Genomic DNA, 15,840 nt, shown 5'->3' with positions numbered 1-15,840 from the left:
CGCTACAACCAAGACTATTAGGCACTGCTGTTCAGAACAGAGGAGGTGGAAACAGATATTGGTCTTGAAGTCATCCCCTATTAAATGCACTGATAGCTAAGGCCCTTAGAGTGAAGGATCTTTTAAAATTATCCTTTCTTTCATTCTATATGTTGATATTTCCATACAGATATGACTAAAAAAAAGGCTGTCTAGTTTACTGATACACACATGTATAAACAACACAGATCAGCTTGAATAGAATAAATGAATCATTTTGAAGGCATAAAGGCTTATCCAGTGATGTTTACAATTAGGCTACACAGAAGAAGTCATTCTCTCAAAATATAAGGCAGGTTTTACCAGGTACTCAGAGAAGGCAATGGCACCCCACTCCAGTACTCTTGCCTGGAGAATCCCATGGACGGAGGAGCCTGGTAGGCTGCATGCAGTCCATGGGGTCGCTAGGAGTCGGACACGACTAAACGACTTCACTTTCACTTTTCACTATCATGCATTGGAGAAGGAAATGGCAACCCACTCCAGTGTTCTTGCCTGGAGAATCCCAGGGACGGGGGAGCCTGGTGGGCTGCCATCTATGGGGTCGCACAGAGTCGGACACGACTGAAGCAACTTAGCAGCAGCAGCAGCAGTTACCAGGTACTTGGTACCACAGCCAATCAGTCTAGTTATAATGGTTTTTCACTATTATAGAAGGCACACCCTCCAACTTCAAGTTTATTTACTTGCATGCGGGCTGCATTAAAAAGAGAAAAGGAAATTTATTTCTCCCACTCGACCAAATATATTCCAATTAAACATCTAAGCAATAAAAGCTGCTGTAATTCAAACAGAAATAACTTTGTATTGAATATCTGATTCATACAGCCAGAGATTAGACACTCAGAACTGATCAGGAACACTGAGCTTATGCTTAAACAAATGTAATTTAAATAAAAGCTAGAAAAAGAAAGTTGAATCTCTCAAAGAAGCCAATAGTTTCTATACTGTAATATCATAAATAGGCCTGCTCACCGTGCACATCTTACATTCACTCCACCTAACAGGGTAAATATCAGCTCTCACAACCTGAGATAGCAGGTGTCATACAAAGTCATATTCCCATATCCAAGTGACATAAAGCAGTTGTTCTCAAAGTGCAGTCCCAAGATCAACAGAAGCAGCAACAGCTGGGAACTTATTAGAAATACTAATTTTCAGACCCGATCCCAACCTTCTGAATCCAACACTTTGAAGATGAAGCCCCAGAAATCTGTTTTAAACAAACTTTCCAGGTGAATCTAATGAACCATTAATGTGAGGTGCCCATTGATTCTCCAAAGAGAATTCTGACCTGTGAGGGGAGCTACAGGTTTAAACTACCTGGGCTCATTAGGAATTTGTTTCAGAAACTGAGAGTAATGCTATTATCATTAACATAAGCAATGGAACTTAAATGTCCTACTGTTCCAAGTGTTAAGTCCCTTTTATTTCACAGTAAATTCACAGGTATTGATTTTAAACAGTGACTAGGACTCTCTGGCTATTACAACTAATAAATATTCTATTATAGGCCATTATGTTCTCACTTTTATGTTTAGGACCCAATGGCCACTGCAAATGAAGCCTAGTAAAAATCCTGAGACATCAGTGATATCAGAGAGCAAAAGAGCATACACATGAGCAGAAAGGGTGGAGGGAAAAAGAGAAAAAGAAACAAGAGAACAAATGGGGAAAAAAATCAAGACCAAAAACCAAAATTGCAAGAGGATACTCTCATCCTAAGATGTAATTCTGACTCATTTATAATCAACAAAAATGACTCATTCCGGGTGCCTATGTTCCCTTCTCTCCGTCAAACATTATAATTTTATAATTAAAAACTTACATGGGGCAGGCTGTGGCGATAAATAAATTAAAAGAGCAGACTATACCATAATCTTAATAAACATATAGGCAATTCTAGACTGAAATGTTTTTCCATTCTTGGCATCCTGACTTTAAAATTCAAGAGAAAACAGAATAGGAAAGTCTGTATCCAACCAAACTATGTTCCACAACAGAATAGCAATGCAAGCCACAGTTATGTTCCAATGTTATACGGCTCTGAAACGATCAACAACCAATTCATTCTGGAAACACTGATGGAAATCACATTTTTCTCATAAGATACAGTCTTCTTAAAATTTCATCTATATGTCTGGTTTTCCCTTATCCTTGTTTCAGAATCTCAAAACTTACTAACAGAAGTTCTTCACTGAAAACTACAGATAATAATCATGTGTAATATACATAGCTTTGCAATTTGAGTTATCCAGATATTTATATTGTTTTGTAAGATGGCTTTCCTGACTCTTACATAACTGCATATGGGTTGATGTAGAAATGTTAAGTGATGATGGGTGAAAAACCCAAGTGTACTTAAGTCAAAAGTTCAATCAGAGTAACAGTACATGTTGGCCAATTTGGGTACACTAGAAAGAGACAGAGAGTATGACACATATGGGCTGGAAAATGTAGTTCTTTTTATACCATTTAAACTAATTATATTATTTCTAATTTTGCCCAAATGGTTGCGTAAGAAAGAAAAATTTCTCAGTAAGATAGGTCATAATCAAAGTTTGAGTTAAGATTTATATACCTGAACCTGAAAAACAATATATGTGTGAAGAATTTGTGTCCTTTAAGAGTCATTTACAGACTTCCCTGGTGGTCCACGAATTAAGAATCTGCCTTGCAATGCAGGGGACACGAGTTCAATCCCTGGTCCAGGAAGATCACACATGCTACTGGGCAATTAAGCCCATGCCACAGCTACTGAGCCTGCGCTCTGGACTTGTGAGCCACAACAACTGAGCCCCCATGTTTTGACTACTGAAGCACCCTAGGGCCTGTGCTCCACAAGAGAAGCTACCACAATGAAAACCCCACGTACTGCAACTAAAGAGTAGCCTCTGCTCTCCACAACTAAACAAAGCCCAAAAAAAGCAATGAAGACTCAGCACAGCCAAAAATAAATAAAAACATTTTTTTAAAGAATCATTTACAAAAACATTTTCTGGAGATCAAACCAGTCAATCCTAAAGAAAATCAACCCTGAATATTCACTGGAAGGACTGATGATGCAGCTGAAGCTTCAAAACTTTGGCCACCTGATGCAAAGAGCCGACTCATTGGAAAAGACCGTGACACTGGGAAAGACTGAGCACAGGAGAAGGGGATGATAGAGGATAAGATGGTTGGATGGCATCTCCGACTCAAAGGACATGAGTTTGAGAAACCTTGGGAGTTGGTGATGGACAGGGAGACCATCTGGGAGACAGTGGAGGACAGAGGAGCCTGGCGTGCTGCTGTCCAAGGGGTCACATGGACACGACTTGGCAACTGACCAACAACAGGAACAATCAAAAAGCAGGGATTCTTCACACTAGTTTATAAAGTATAAACTGACTTACATACTTTAAGTACCCAGCAAACACACTTTAAATTCAAGGATTCAAATGAACTGAATGTTTTATTTATGGGAAGTATATACTATCCAAACAATAAACAATATAGCCAGGAGACTGGCTATATATTATTATCAGACAAAATAGACTTAAAGCAAAGGATGTTTCTAGAAACAAAGAGAGACAGTTCATACGGAAAAGGGTACATACCATATGAAAAAAACAGAAATGTTATACACTGAACAACAGAATCACAAATATATGAAACAAAAGCTAACAAAAATGAAAGAACAAAAGCAATCAACAATTACAGTTAGAGATTTCAAATTCCTAAGAATAACTGACAAAACATCTCCGCAGAAAATTCATACAGACATATATCAAAGGGTCAATTACAGAAAGATATGCAAAGAGCTGACTCATTTGAAAAGACCCTGATGCTGAGAAAGATTGAAGGCAGGTGGAGAAGCAGACGACAGAGGATAAGATGGTTAGATGGTATCACCAACTCAATGGACAAGAGTTTGAGTAACCTTGGGAGTTGGTGATGGACAGGGAGGCCTCGAGTGCTGCAGTCCATGGGGTCGCAAAAAGTCAGACACGACTGAGCGACTGAACTGAACTGAAATAACTCACTGATCAAAGAGGAAAACACAAAAGAAATTAGAAAATAATTTTAGTTAAAAAAAATGAAGTTACAATATATAATAATCTGTGATACAGCTAATGATCTAGGTTTTTACCTTATGAAACTACAAAAAAAAAGAAGAGGAAATAAAACTGAAAGCAAGCAGAACAGCAGAAATAGATGAAATCAAATACAGAAAAACGATAAAGTCAACAACCCCAAAAGAAACCAATAAAACTAATAAAAAGAGTAATAAAACCGATAAAACTTCTGGCCAGACCACTCAAGAAAAAAAGAGATTAAGACAAAAATTATCGATGACAGGAATGTAGGAAGGGTTAGCTCTACACTTCTTACAAACAATAAAAGGCAATAAGGAAAGAGAAACTGTGAACAACTTGATGTCAACAAACTTGATAATTTAGATAAAATTTACAAATCTCTTAAAAGACAAATGATGACAGTTCACCTAAGAAAGAGATAACTTGAATAATCCTCATCCACTTTAAAAAATAAAACCATAGTTTACAACATTCCTACAAAGAAAATTTCAAGTCTAAGTGTATTTAGTGGTGAATTCTACCTAACATTTAATACCAAATGTTGATACCAAATCTAGCCAAAAACTTCAAAAGAAAACTACAGACAAGTAATATTCATGAACACAGAAGTAAAAATCATTAACATAACATTAGCAAATTGAGTCCAGTTAATACAAAAAGTATAATATACCATGACCATGTGAAGTTTATCCCAGGAATGAAAAGTTGCTTTAATAGTCCAAGATGAAAAGGATACACTATTTTAAGAGAAAAAAGAAAAGCAGTATGACCTCAACAGCCATAGAAAAAGCATCTGATTAAACACACATTTATGACAAAAATCTAATAAAGCGCATCTACCAAAAACATACTGGTACTATATTTAATGGTGAAAGACTGAGTGCTTTCTACCTAAGGTCAGAACAAGACAAGCATACCTTCTCTCACCACTTCTTTCAACATTGTATTAGCAGTCTTAGCCAGTATAATACAGTAAGGAAAAGAAATAAAAAGCAATATAGAAAAGGAAAAAAAGAAAAACAACACTGTTTATTCACAGACAATATTAAGAGGAACAGAGAAAATCTTGAGGAATCTATACAAGAAGTTACATTAGCAAGTTTAAAGGATAAAAGGCCAGATAAAACCATATAAAAGACTTTTTGTTTATTTTAAATACAACTAGAAATCAATTTAAATGTTTTTTTAAAAACCTTTCATAATCACATCAAGAAATCTTAAAAATTAGTGACACATTTAAGCAAAATGTATGCAAGACACGGACACCAAAATCTTAAAACTACTGCTAAAAGAAACAAAAGAACATCAAAAAAATGGGAAGATAATATCATATTCATGGATTAGAGGACTTAATATCAAAACGGCAATTCTTTACAAACTGTCAAATTAGAAGTAACCTCTATCAAAATAAAGGCTTCCCTCATAGCTCAGTCAGTAAAGAATCTGCCTGCAATTCAGGAGACCCAGCTTTGATTCCTGGGTTGGGAAGATCCCCTGCAGAAGGAAATGGCAACCCACTCCAGTAATCTTGCCTGGAGAATCCCATGGACAGAGAGTTCTGGCAGGCTATGTCCATGGCGTCACAAGAGTCAGACATGACTTAGCAACTAAAGTGAAAGCGAAAAGTGAAGTCACTCAGTCGTGTCCTACTCTTTGTGACCCCATGGACTGTAGCCTGCCAGGCTCCTCCGTCCATGGGATTTCCCAGACAAGAATACTGGAGTGGGTTGCCATTTCCTTCTCCAATAGCGACTAAAGCATTACCATTAAAATAAGCTTCCTCTTCTCCAACCAAGCCACTTTATCCCTTCCAACCCAATTCCTTCACTGTATATTCTGGAATTCTATACTGTATGTGATATGTGTGTGTTGGGGGGAGGGGTTCCCTGTTGGCTCAGTGGTAAAGAATCTGCCTGTAATGCAGGAGATGCAAGTTTGATCCCTAAGTCAGGAAGATTCCTTGGAGGAGGGCATGGCAACCCACTCCAGTATTCTTGCCAAGACAGTTAAAGTTCTCTTTACTTCCTTGTGTCTTCAAACTCTTCGCTGAAGCTCACTACATCTACTAGTCATCAAAGAGCCTTTCCCTAAGACAGTACTTGGCTCTACATCTCTATCAAAGCAGAGAATGATATATCCATATCCTATACCTTAAGAGTCCACTGTTGGTCTTGATTATCTTCATCTTTCTTCACAGCCATTACTGGACCAGTCTTTCCCTCTTATAAAAATAAAAACGTTGCTTACCTAAGCTCAAATCAAAATACCACCTTCCACTATCTACTTCTCAACCAGTTTCCACTTAAGTCACTTTCCCCACTTCATTAAGACATTATACCCATATCAGTCCTCGTATCATCACCTCAGAGCCTGTCATTCAACAACCTGTTTATTCTTTGGCCTTGTTAACAACAGGGAGGTTCTCTTCCATTGTCAGTTCAGTTCAGTAGCTCAGTCATGTGTGACTCTTTGCGACTCCATGGACTACAGCACACCAGGCTTCCCTATCCATCACCAACCCCCAGAGCTTGCTCAAACTCATGTCCATTAAGTCAGTGATGCCATGCAACCATCTCATCCTCTGTTGTCCCCTTCTCCTCCCACCTTCAATCTTTCCCAGCATCAGGGTCTTTTCAAATGAGTCAGTTCTTTGCATCAGGTGACCAAAGTATTGGAGTTTCAGCTTCAGCATCAGTCCTTCCAATGAATATTCAGGACTGATTTCCTTTAGGATGGACTGGTTGGATCTCCTTGCAGTCCAAGGGACTCTCAAGAGTCTTCTCCAACACCACAGTTCAAAAGCATCAATTCTTTGGCACTCAGCTTTCTTCATAGTCCAATTCTCATATCCATAAATGATTACTGGAAAAACCATAGCTTTGACTATATGGACCTTTGTTGGCAAAGTAATGTCTTTGCTTTTTAATATGCTGTCTAGGTTGCTCATAGCTTTCTTCCAAGGAGCAAGGGTGTTTTAATTACATGGCTTCCATTGTCAATATTTGTTTATTGTAAATCTTTCCTGCTAGACTAAGCTCCATGAAGACAGAAATCAGAGCTGTCTTGTTCACTGCTGAATTCCAAGCACACAGCATAATGCATACTATTAAATAAAGTGTTTTTTCATCTCCATTAAATGGAAATATTGAGGACCACTAGCAAGCCTGTTTTGGAGAAGGAAATGGCACCCCACTCCAGTATTCTTGCCTAGAGAATCACATGGACAGAGGAGCCTGGTGGGCTGCTGTCCATAGGGTTGCACAGAGTCAGACACAACTGAAGCGACTCGGCACGCATGCATGCATTGGAGAAGGAAATGGCAATCCACTCCAGTGTTCTTGCCTGGAGAATCCCAGGGACAGAGGAGCCTGGTGGGCTGCCGTCTATGGGGTCGCACAGAGTCGGACACGACTGAAGCAACTTAGCAGCAGCAGGCCTGTTTGACTTACAAAGGAACTAACAAGGACAATAATGTGTCTGGGAATCATTTACAAAACACAATCAGAGGATGTTTTTCTGAGAGAAAGTATTTGTTGGATGAATAAATAAAGGAAAATGGTAATAGCTATCTTAAAATCAAGAAGATCAAACATAGAATAAGTAAGATTGACAATTCTGAGATTTGGGGTGAGGAACTGGCTCTGCTACTTATTAGTGGCTTTTTTGTCTTTTTAAAAGAATTTTATTATTGGAGTATATTTGCTTTGCAATGTTGTGTTAGTTTCTCCTATATAACAAAGTGAACCAGCTATATGGTACACATATAGCTATATGGTATACATATAGCTGATCCCCTCCCTCTTGAGCTTCCCTCCCAACTGCCCACGCATCCCATAGAGCACCAAGCTGAGTTTCCTCTACTATAAAGTATCTTTACTCTAGTTAACTATTTTACACATAGTAGTGTATTTACATTAGTGCGGCTTTATTCAATGTTACTGGGCCTTTGTCTGCTCATCCATAAATTGAAGGCATTAGACCTTTTGGGTTCCAAATATTCTCTTTCATCCATGTCTAATAGCACTCCCAATGTAGAAAGTAGCCCAAGTGTGCAATAAGAAAGCAATCTGAGGTCCCAGATCTATCAATATATGAATGAAATTAACTTAAAAAAAAAAAAACATACTCTAAGAATACTAAGAGATCTAGCAGAGCTCCATTACATAGTTGAACTAGATCAAAAGTAAGCAAACTATATAACCCATAGGGCGGCCACTATCTATGTAGTAAATAAAGTTTCATTGAAACATAGATACACTGGTTTGTTCAAGGACTGTCTATGATTCTTTTTTTCTGTTACAAAGGCAGAGTTGAACAGTAGCCAACCAATGGCCCACAAAGCCTAAAATATTTATTATCTGGCATCTTAAGAAAAAGTTTGCTGATCCTGGACCATCTGATCTAAAGGGTTCATTTTACATTATTATACACTGAAGATGAAAAGAATTGCATTAAAATGCTCTTAAACAGAGTACTGGGATAAAACAGGAAAAAAGAGTAAGTAGAGAAAATAGATCAAACATGATTTCAATTCACCTCCCAGTGATTATACTTACTAGCTTCTCTCTCTTTAAGCTACCGGATAGCTCATCTTCCAATCACTGAAACCTGGTATTTCAGGAATGCACAAGATAAAACAAGCATTAAAAATTTAACACGCACCTGCCCTCCTTCACTTTTTGTGCATTCCCTCGGCATATGTAGTTTTCAATGTAACCATCACTGCAGTTGACTTTTGACCAGTCTGGGTCACAAACATCCAAGAAGTGAGGCCGCAGTCTGCCTATCGAATACTTGGCAATATCAGTCAGGGACTGACTAGCAGCTGCACCAAATAAAAATGTTCCAATGGCTTTGTAAATAGTGGCTATGTAGTTATTCCTGATAAAGGAATTCGAGTGCAAGAGGCTAAAATAAACAGACAGGGTTTCTCCAACAATCATCTGGAAAAAAAAAAAAAAAAACAGAAAAATAATGTTAAAGCAGCATCCAGGCACATCAAACAAAGTATAGAGAAGAAAATGGTAAATCACAATAAAATGTTTGTTTTAAAAATACCTCCCTCTCTTTTTCCTTTTCAAATGGAGAACTTAGGATTCCTAATTCTAGACCACAAAAAAGGTGTCCTCAATTGATACTGCTCACAGAGCATTGACAAAGCCTAAATAATTCCAAAGTCTGCCTTGAAACAATAAGGCCTTACTTCTTGTATTCAAATAAACCGAGCCTTAATAAGTAGACAATGATGTACCATGGAGTATAAAAACAATGGCTTTTCAAAGAATACAAACTTTCTGATTAGAATATCCCTTACATAAGCACTTTTACCTCAGAGTCTGCATTTGCATCAGACATTACTTTGAACCAAAAATATTCATCATGTTAAAAAAGGTAAAACATTTTTAAGAGAAAAAGCTAATCTAATAAAAGCAGGGATCTAACACTGAGGTTAAAGGGTACAGAGGGCAGAGATCAGCTGACAAGATCTCCCAGTCCTGCCTCTCCAGGAAACCTTTAGGGCTGGCTTTCTTAACAAGTCTCATTAAAAGACCAAATACACACTTGATGTTCTCCTTCAAGAAAATATTTCAAGTGACTCCTTCCTCTTTATTTTTCACTGACTTTGTAAAATGCGAATCATAGCCTTCTCAGATACTAGTAGTGTGTGTGTGTAAGTGCAAACCAGTATAATGGGTTTAAAGGCATAAAATGGTTTTCAAGTACTTTACAAATTCACAGACCAATATCCTAAGAAATCTGAAAAAATACTGAATGGCAACCTTATAAAAAAATAATAAGCCACACTCTAGCTACCTGAGACCAAAATAAACACTTAAAACAAAAAATTCTGCTTGCTAATTTATATTGGGCATGGATATAAATCACAAAGTTGTTTCACTTAAAGAGTTTCACTGCTTCATCTTAAATTTATATAAACAATTTTACAAAGCATTCAAACATTTCCATTTAGCAACTATTAATTGTCTTTGGGGGTGAGATAAATGGTTGTCTCCCAAAAAGGATTTCAAGAACCTGATATCAAAAATTCTTTCTTCATCTGGCTCAATGGCTCCTAGAATTCCATAATTACAATGTTGTAACTTTGACAACTAGACTATGAACTCTACAAAACCATGAATTTTTAGTTGAATAGAAAGCTACCACCACCACAGAGGCCTAAAACAGCTGGTGGTCAATACATTTCAATTCAAGGTGCTACCTCTTGGGTAAAAAGTAAACATTCTTAAATATATTAAACCCCATAGGAATATATTCCTCGTTATAATCCTTAATGTGGATGACTTAATCAAGCCTTTGCTGAGCACAGGTCTCACAGGAGAGGAAAACCACATTCACTTCTGGGGATACCATACCTCCACAAGTGTGCTTAGGGTACTCCCTGGTGACTGTCCTAGAGGCCTTGAATTAAAGTATATTACATCTCCTCAGGCCATTAAGGTGTTCCAGCAACTGCCTTGATAGATAAGCAGCAAGACAAGATATCTCTAATGTTTTGTTATGGAGATGACCTTCGATAATTTGAAATATATACCAAGTATACTAGTCAACCACAATTTGAGCAGTGAAACTTACACTTTTCAGCTGTCAGTTCTTCTTGTGTAAGCACTCAACTACTGGCTAAAAACAAATATTAATTTTTGTGAGTCTTCCTAGTCATAATGATCATTGTTTAGGGCCACCTAGACTCTGGTTCTTGCCACTGATGACTGAAAATCAATTCACTAATAACATTCAGTGTACTGGACACAGATTAAAAGTTGACCTACAGATGTAGAACATGCTGAAACTTAACCCTTAACACTTAACCCTTAATTCTTAACCCTTAACCTTATTCTGAAACTTAACCCTTAACCTCAGAGGGACTCTAAATCTAACAAATGCTAGGTCAAAGTACATCATTTTTTTTTTTTTATTATGTATGCCATCTATTGAGAGAAATAGATAACAGAGATATTCTAAATCAAATGCAGGGAGATGTCTGTGCCTTCCACCAACACATGACAGCCATATTTTCATTTCATTTTAAAACCTTATCTTGCCCTTTGAGCCATTTAGGCCAACTCAGCCTCTGGTGAAGTTCACACTTAAACTAACTGCTCTAATCGTAAAGCTGGGATTGCTTGTCAAACATTATTTAATCAGATTAAGGATAAATTATTAAAGTACTAAAGATGATGTTTGGGGGAGTAGAACAAAATACTTTTTAAGATCAAAGCTAGTAGCTATCTAAATCAGAAGGATTTAATCATTTAAAACCTATGTACCAGAGTATTTTCTCACCATCTTTATATCTCTGTCAACCAATATAATTTTATATGTCTCTACGCTGTCACTCTAGTTCTGTGTCTTCCACTCAGGACCCACCTTCCTAAAAGAATAGTCTAAAATCACTCACTGCCATACTTCCACTCCTTCCTAAATATCTCTAAATACCTCTAAACCCTTTATTCTACTGAATAGCTCTCCAAAAAGTCAAAATGGTCTCATCAGATCAAAGAGATTTTTATCAACCCAAATCTTAACTTCCCAGTAGTATATGACATCACTGACCATTTTGTCCTTATTGAACTTCTCCCTTGGCTTCTGTGATACTATATTAATTCTGATTCTTTACCAGGTTCCCTCAATCACTCATATATTTGTGGATCACTTGCAAGTCACATCAAAGGCCTGGTTTGAAGTCCCAATCATAGTCCTGATTTTTTTAAAGAAATGATTTACTTTCTAGAAAACAAAATTAAACATAAACAAGTCTAACCATGTGCTACCTGAAAGAAGTTGAGTTAGTGAATAATCTGAAATTATGTTAAATTAGTACATAAAACCACTGCCAGTGTGTGTCTTTGTTGATATAGTTGAAATGAAAAAAGTACTTGTACAGCACTTTTAAATAGTCTGTTCTTTTTACACTCAACTTAGACTTCCCTTGTAACTCAGTCAGTAAAGAATCTGCCTGCAATACAGGAGCCCCGGGTTCGATCCTTGGGTTGGGAAGATCCACTGGAGAAGGAAATGGCAACCCATTCCAGTATTCTTGCCTAGAGAATCCCATGGATAGAGGAGCCTGGCAGACTGCAGTCCATGGGGTTTCAAGAGTCAGACACAACATAAACCACCACCACACTCAACTTACTTGCTATTTTGTAAATATAAAGATAACCTTTTCACAGGTGACGGTGAAATAATCAAAACTTCCAAGTGAATAAAATATACATAACAAGTTTTTCCTAACTGAGTGTCTATGGATCCTGCACTTGCTATGCAGGCTGCACAGCACCCTGTCCTTTGGCAGGCTTCTGGTCTGTAGCAGATTTCTGTAGTTTTGCTCGGGCAGCATCCTTCTTACTGAGACACAAACAAAAGTAGAATTGAAAGACAAGTACATTTGTAGTAGCATTTGAGTACTTGAATCTTGTCTAAAATCAGCTATTATTTGCAGAAAAGTCCTGCTACAATTTTTATATGTAAAGAACTGTTAATCTCTCAGAAATATACACTTAAAAAAGAGTCTACTCGTACTCCCTCTTTAATAGAAGGATCATAGGCTTTCTTTCTTTTCATATTAAAAACTTGGTGTAAAGATGTGTCTAGATTAAATGGGCCACTGATTTTTTAAAACTTCACTATATTGTAGGCGAGTCACCAATATTACTATATAATCACTCCAGTTTCATTCCAGCACCTAGTACATGCCAGTGTCCATGGCAACGGCAAGGATAACAAGATGAACAAGGCACCATCTCTGCCTTAAGGAGCTCACAGTGTTACAAAACAAACACTTGTATAGCAGAGATGTTCTTTTATTAATTATACACCACAAATTAGGAATTGATTAACTTTTAGTACTAATAAGGAGCTGTGATTATTCTGCAATCAGACATTAAATTTCTAAATCCAGAAGTTTTGCTTTGTTTTTTAATAAACTTCAGAACAGACAAGATATATCTTTTTGGCTATTTATCTTTTTGGCCTATCTTCTGGATGAGACCATATTATCTGCTTTTAGCATAAATCTTATTTCTAAAATTACAAGATATATAGCATAAAATTAAAGTCATAGAATCTCTGAGTCAAGAGATAATAAAAATCATCTAGTCAAATCACTTGAAATCTTCTCCCCAACCAGAGCACATTCTCTAGACATTCTCACCTGAAATCCTAGAAAACAGTAATTATTAGTTTTAATACCAGTAAAAATGCTTTCATATTCACTGTTAATTATGTATAGAACTTAGGCTTTTCTCCCCTATTTCTGCCATTATCTAAAAATTCTTTAAACTAAATATGGGTTAAATGAAGCCTTTTAACATCTGTTAGTAATTTTTCTTTTCTAGAACTCAGTAACTAGAGTCAGTTCATAAACAGTCTCAATAAATCATAAAATAATATCCTAAGTATAAAGTATGCTAAAAATACATTGATACAGTATTCATCTATTGTATTATTACTCAAACAATAGCAAATTAGAGCTAAAAAAAAAATCAGTGACTTGGAAAAGATTAGCATAAAACCATACGTATTTAGTAAGGTTCTTGTAATTATACACTGTTACTCTTTTAGCCCCACTTAAAATAGCTGAGATTATTTTGATCAAATAACATAAAAAGTTAAAACACATGTTTTAGAGGGTTATACATTTAATCATTAACAGCTAACATAAAATTAAAGCCAACTGCCCAAAAGTGATAAACTTGGAAAAGTGGATTTAACTTACAACGATAATACTGAATGGAATGATTATTCCACCTAATAACGGGTAAGGTATGGTGTCTTCTTTGTAAGGGTACTTGATGGACTCATCATTACAGAATAATCCTCGTTGGAAGGGGGTATGCCTTGAAGTAAGAATTGCAAAAGGCAATCCAGCTAGCAAAAGGAATAAATGAAAATATCATTAAAAAGGAATATCAAAACTAATTAATGGCAATAATTATCCCAGAGATCATCTTTAAAAATATGTTTGCCATGAAAACAGTAAGAGCACATGGAAAAAGAAAATGCAGCAACACATGCAACAGAAGTTAGAAAAATTACAGCTTAGGGTAAAGATTTTTTTTCTACAAAAACAATGCCTTCAAGTCCTCTATTAAACCAGTTTAACCAAGAAAAACTTCTTCTCTTTGTTTCTACCCAAATACACTAACCTGATTTTAGAGGAAGTAAAATCTCTTCTCATGCTCTTGTTGTCATTTAATCAAAGGGTTTTCAACACTATTTTCAAACCACTTTGTCAGGATCTTTTCTTCCAAAAGAAAAGCAGCATTCTGACGTTCTCCAGTTTATCTTGATATTACTACCATATCACAAGTCATGGTCACTGGCTAAGTTATCAGAGTATCTAAAGATTATCCGCTCATTTCTGTACTGTCTACAGCAAGTTTAGAACTGCTATGAAAAGGAGTGTGAACTTAAACCAGGTTTCTAAAGAAAAAATGGACAATGAAGTCAAGCGCAAAAGCACCTAAAAGAGCTCTCTCTTTTGTCTTCATCAAGATCATGCCTCACACTCATCACCTAAGATGTCTAAACTTTTACCTAAATGTGAACTTTAAGAATTCAGTCCTCCTTTATTTCATCACTGCATCGAACATCCCGATTAAAACGGCAGCATACTGACTAGGACTGCTTTCTAAGAGAGCTTAGCAGAAACCCTCAGTGTGAGTTCTGCTTCAGGATTTTCCCAAGGATGGACCCATTCACCCAGCAGTAATACCATAACCATTTAGCTAACTCACTGGACATTCAAGTGTTCTTTCCATGAAGCACCAAGTCTTGACAACCATTTACAGTTCTCATCAACTCCGCTAAGCCCTAAAGACTCAAAGACAACCAAGCTTCTGACACTCTGCCTAATGCATAGACTACAAATACCAAATGAACTGCCTGATGCGTCGACTACAAACATCAAATGTGTTCAATCTTCAAGGGTCAAATGAAAAGGGGAAGCCTGTTCCTGGTTCTTTTTATTTATCTTTCTATTTTTCATTAAACTCTGAATATATGAACCAAAGTTTATTTCTTTGTGTTAACCAATTTGTCATGCTATTAACCCACTAGGAGTCTTTATGATGTGAGAAGTGACCAAGCAGGCAGAGTAGGAAGACCATAAGCTTGTGAGCTCCTTCTGCAGGCACAGCAAAATTACGATTATTTACAGAGCAACTACCCATAAGAGTGAACTGAAAATTATCAGGAAAGATCTTTTAAAGCTAAAGATATAAAGAAGAAATCACAAGATAAGCAGAAAGGGTGAAGTATGGTCATCACCGATATTTCCAGGGTATACAACCCACAAATGGGAGAATAAATTACAACTGCAGAAGTCCTCCCCAAGGAGCAAAGTGTCCTAGCTCCACATCAGGCCCCTCAGCCCAGGGGTCTGCACCAGAAAGAACTCCCCTCCCACTGCCCAGACTGTTTGGCTCTGAAAGCCAGTAGAGCTTCCTTTTTGGAGAATCAGAGAGTTGTGGGAAATAGAGACTTAAGTCTTAAGAGAGCACACACAAAATCTTATATGTTCCAAGATCCAGGGCAGAAGCAGTAATTTAAATGGAACTTGTGTAGGACCTACTTGCTCATCCTTAAGAGCCTCCCAGAGAGGCAGAAGGCAACTGAAACTCACTCTGAGAACAAAGATGCTGGCAGCAGCCATTCTGGAAAACTCATTCCACCACCAAGACACAGGTGTTGTTAAGTGTCA

At 37.0% G+C, this 15,840-nt stretch overlaps 1 protein-coding gene across 2 annotated transcripts in view; it reads right to left on the bottom strand.

Annotated features, from left to right (window-relative positions):
* PLPP1 (phospholipid phosphatase 1) overlaps nucleotides 1-15,840 on the bottom strand; it is a 104,464-nt gene that overhangs the window by 30,557 nt on the left and 58,067 nt on the right. The window contains exons 2-3 of one of the 2 annotated variants that reach the window (XM_061393520.1): nucleotides 13,855-14,006; nucleotides 8,781-9,061 (exon numbers count right to left, since the gene is read on the bottom strand). In XM_061393520.1, the coding sequence (XP_061249504.1) occupies nucleotides 8,781-9,061; nucleotides 13,855-14,006 (433 nt within the window). The remainder of the gene's footprint in view (nucleotides 1-8,780; nucleotides 9,062-13,854; nucleotides 14,007-15,840) is intronic. The other variant, XM_061393519.1, reaches the window with a different exon arrangement.

This window comes from Bos javanicus, chromosome 20, assembly GCF_032452875.1.
Source record: "Bos javanicus breed banteng chromosome 20, ARS-OSU_banteng_1.0, whole genome shotgun sequence".
NCBI classification, from domain to species: domain Eukaryota; kingdom Metazoa; phylum Chordata; class Mammalia; order Artiodactyla; family Bovidae; genus Bos; species Bos javanicus.
This window is presented reverse-complemented; position numbering and strand designations above follow the sequence as displayed.